The sequence below is a fragment of the Electrophorus electricus genome, chromosome 4 (genome assembly GCF_013358815.1).
Source record: "Electrophorus electricus isolate fEleEle1 chromosome 4, fEleEle1.pri, whole genome shotgun sequence".
Taxonomy (NCBI): Eukaryota; Metazoa; Chordata; class Actinopteri; order Gymnotiformes; family Gymnotidae; genus Electrophorus; species Electrophorus electricus.
Genome location: NC_049538.1, coordinates 11,929,406 through 11,933,885, shown reverse-complemented (window position 1 = coordinate 11,933,885; position 4,480 = coordinate 11,929,406). Strand labels below are relative to the sequence as shown.

General features: G+C 39.6%; 1 protein-coding gene across 1 annotated transcript; it reads right to left on the bottom strand.

Annotated features, from left to right (window-relative positions):
- Nucleotides 1-467: 467 nt before the first annotated feature.
- LOC118241217 (extracellular calcium-sensing receptor-like) lies at nt 468-4,241 on the bottom strand. The gene is made up of 5 exons (XM_035525426.1): nt 3,942-4,241; nt 3,188-3,658; nt 2,192-2,416; nt 1,950-2,073; nt 468-1,381 (listed from the first exon to the last, which is right to left on the bottom strand). Exons 1-5 carry the CDS (start codon nt 4,239-4,241, stop codon nt 468-470), a joined length of 2,034 nt encoding a protein of 677 aa, XP_035381319.1.
- Nucleotides 4,242-4,480: the final 239 nt, after the last annotated feature.

The following is a 4,480-nucleotide window of genomic DNA, read 5'->3' as shown; positions in this document are numbered from 1 at the left end:
ATGTGACCAGTCATGTCAAATACATGGGCTACTTCTACGTCTCCTTCATAGACATGAACCATCGATTATAAGCAGGCAGAAACTATATTTTTAGTGTTTCTTTTTTACTGGACTCAACTCTAAATTCTAATGTTAATGATGTTCATGCAATTCTCATAAATTAATATATTTAAATTTAGGAACATAAAAACAAATTAAAAAGCCTATATTTGTACATAAAACTTATTTAATACCGAAATAAACCCAAATTTATTTACACAATGTCATAAAATTAGGTCTGTAAAAATCTTGATTCAGTGGGGATTTCTACATTTTTTGCCAGTGATGTAATTCATGTATATAAAGCATATATAAACATAAAAGATATGTACATATAAATGTAATTTTATCTCAGCATAGTTTGGATAAAGTGCTGGATCTTACCTGTCCTATTCATATGAAGTACCTGTCCTATTCATATGAAGGTTTTAAAGAGGTTTAGATGGCACTTTACTCATAAGGTGCTTCTTGGTATTCTGCTCTGGCCTAAACACAATTATGAAACATTTGGGAGCAAAAATACAAAGAATTAAACCAAAGCTTGAAGCCAGAATGGCAAATATCTCCACAGCTACAGTGAATTTTCCAGGAGAGCTGACGTAAGCTGGAATAAAGGTGATCCAAACTGCACAGAATATGAGCATGCTGAATGTGATGAATTTGGCTTCATTAAATTTATCAGGCAGCTTCCGTGCTAGAAAGGCCAATATAAAACATAAAAGAGCCAGGAATCCTATGTAACCCAGTACAGCCCAGAAACCTATAGCGGAACCTAAGTCACATTCCAAGATTATCTGTTCTTTGTAGTGCTTTAGATTTTTGAAGGGAAATGGAGGTGATATTTTTAACCAAACCAGACATATAATAACCTGTATGAGAGTAAAGGAAAGAACACTGAGTCTCTGCTGTGGAGGCCCAAACCATTTCATGACATTACTGCCTGGAAGTGTAGCCCTGAAGGCCATTAACACAACTATTGTTTTCCCCAGAACACAGGAGATGCAGAGGACGAAGGTGATCCCAAACGCTGTGTGACGCAGCATACAGGACCACTCAGAGGGCCGACCAATGAAGGTAAGTGAACAGAGGAAACACAGAGTCAGAGAGAAGAGCAGCAGGAAGCTCAGCTCTGAGTTGTTGGCTCGGACGAGGGGAGATGCCCTGTGTTTGTAGAAGACAGCAGTAACACACACAGCCATGAAGGCCCCAGTGATTGAGAACCCTGTCAGAATGATGGCTAGAGTGTCATCCCAGGACAGGAACTCAACAGGCTTGGGGAGGCAGCTGTCTTGTTTGGTGTTTGGCCAGAACTCAGGAGGGCAGTGCACACAATCCAAAGAGTCTAAGAAGTTGAAAAAGACATAAATACATAAGGGACAGGACCTTATAATACATTTTAAAGCACACAGTATAAAAGCACAAGTGAATCAAAAAACAAGAACATGTCTTTCTCCATCAAAACCATTGTATATTTATCTTTACAGTAGGTGACCCAAAGGGGAACTTGTTTTCCTTTTGAGATTTGGCTGTTCTCAAAGTTTCCTTATGCTCAGGAAGGGTTTACTTACCACTTTCACTACTGCAGGCTTAGTGTGGTGGTAGACATGATATAGCTACTTAAGCACTGTGGTCATTATTTTACAAGGATACTTTAATATAAATTTAATGGGAATGTCATAATGAATTCTTAGAGGAGGACATTATTCTGCACTGGAACAGTCTGAATCAAAGCTAATAGGACAAATTAGTTTTTACTGTAACCTTCTAATGCATTTTAAACAAAGGCATATGTCCAAGGATGTGTTCTGCCATACACTCAACAAAGAAGCATGTCTTTATTGTGTAAAATAACAACCAAGATAAAAGATGGTGTTAAAATCTTCATTCTACATTATGCATTGATATTCTACCTGTCTTGTTACTGATCTCTCCCTCTGCACATGGTACACAGTCATAGCAGCAGACAGGCCTTCCCTTCTGCACAGCTTTCCTGGTGCCTGGAGGGCAGCTCTCACTGCACACAGACACTGTCATCTGGAAATGACATTACAGAATAACACAAATACAAATTCTTTGCTGAATTTAACCCCAGGCTTGAATGGCACAGCACATAAATATAAATCAGAAAAGGTGTTAAGGTGTTAGACTTTACCTCTGTCTGTCCTCCCACCCAGCGGATAGCACTGCTCATTCTGAACTCCTGTCCTCTCAGTTTGGATGCATCATAGTCACCCACTGTTACCATATTTAAAGTGCCATCCTTCTGAAACTGCCAGTTTATGAGTTCATAGACAGCCACAGGATCTCCATTGGAATCAAAGCTGACCTGATAACCATTCTTTGTGGTGAAGTTCACTCTCTTGAGCTCGTCACGTATCTGGAAAGGTGAAAGGTCATGGCATTCTGTGAATTCCTTTTATAAACAACTTAATTCTCCTGTAGCCCTGCAGTCTTTAATAAATGACTGATTCTCGCTAAAAAACAAAATCTTTACACATGTAAAACATACAATAACATATACAACAGGCTCGTCAGTGTATGTAAGTTTTGTTCGAATGCATGTGTAAATATGATAGCTTGCGTATTGCATTGATATTATTCACTATGTTATTTGTATTTTAAAAACAGGTACTGAATGTACTGTCCATTGAAAAATTAATAAGGTCTATCTCATCTCATCTTATATATCTGAGAGTTTCAAAAAATGTAAGATGCTGATTTAAAATATATATATATATATTATATATAATATATATATATATATATAATATAATATATATATATATACTATTATATATATATATTTATATTATTTGTTTTTAAATTGAATGAATTTATACCTGCCATGGTGAGAATTTAATGGACTTGTCGCAATGATTTTCATTACAGATAACACTGTGAGAGTGCATGCGCTTGGCATATGTAGCTTTATACACCAGTTAGAAATGCGCAGCTGAGACGTGTCTGTGTATGGGTTCTGTACGCGCGAATATCCTCACTGCCGTCACATTCCGCAGGAACTCTGAGGAGCCTGTCCGCCCTTTTAGGCTACCGCTGAATGAGCTCTCCCAAAATTCCGTTAACAGGGGCGATTTCGAGGCTTCTTTGCAGAGAGATCTAGTAGAAACTCACGAAAACCTGGGATAACTGTGCGGGTGACCCCAAAACCTAATGCACCCGCGCATATGTTAAACCGCAAAAATTCTGGATTTATGATCCATGAGGTGCCCATCCAGAGAAGCGCAGTCGGTGGTTCCTGTGTCAGATCATCCAAAAGAAACTGTAGGTCGCTTGACTGAACAAACGCTACTATTACACGGGCTGTAGATCTGCGGATGATATTTGCCACTCGCTCCAGTTTCCTGCGCGGTTGTGTCCTGGAATACACCTCGGAGTACTCCACACAGATCCCCTCCTCCTGAGCAGCCTTTAGGAACGCTGCCATTCCGTAATTTCCATATTCCGTGTCGCTGCGCACTGCTCCAATCCATGTCCAGCCGAAATACTTCGCCATTCTCGCCAGTGCAACCGCTTGGTGTGCGTCACTAGGTATGGTTCTAAAGAAGGTAGGAAACTCCCTCTTATCGCTCAGACAAGCGCACGTTGCGTAATGACTAACCTGTAATTCAGTCAGGATATGAAAGAAGACATAATTGTTATTTGAGTAGTTTGAGTTCATTCTTCTTTTAGCAACTCCCTTTTTATTTGCGACTATTTATGAGATATAATCTTTTATGTTAAACGTACTTCAGTAGGCTATTTACCTTACCTTACATAGTCTTATATGGAGGCCCACTCATTAGTTTTCATTAACTAAATATATCTAACAATGATAGCAAAAGATTAGAGATAGCTATAATTTTTTAACTATGCCATCATGAGGCGATGCCTACAGTATTTACCAGTGGAATTCCAAAAAGCCCGAGAGTTCTGGCCAAACTAATTGACGGGATGGTAATAGAATCTCCTACGACAGCAGGTACAGTGGGGGTTGCAGCCGTTGTACAGAAATTTGTGTAATTGAAAACCAGGTCGATGCCGTTCGCAAGCTGAAGTGCAAATTTCATCGCCTTCGGTACGGACTCGCACGAGTCATGTATCTCGTAGCCCAAAGTAATACCCGGCAGGAGATCCGTTCTGTTGTTGATCTCATGGATGGCGAACTCCATAGCACGGGCGATGCGCAGATCCCTGAAGTCCATGCTGTTTGAAGAGAGCAACACTCAAAAATTAACACACAACATAAAAAACAAAGATATTTGTGCTGCTTACTCTGCATTGTAGGTGTCACTGGCACAATAACAAATGGGTGCAAATGGGAAAGCAGAATTTGAAAACAATAGTTTCTCTGTAATTCTAATAAAACACACTGCTGTTTGTACTGTGTACTCCAACATACAGACAGACAGACCTCCCAGAGCACTGTGGCTGTGGTGGTAGC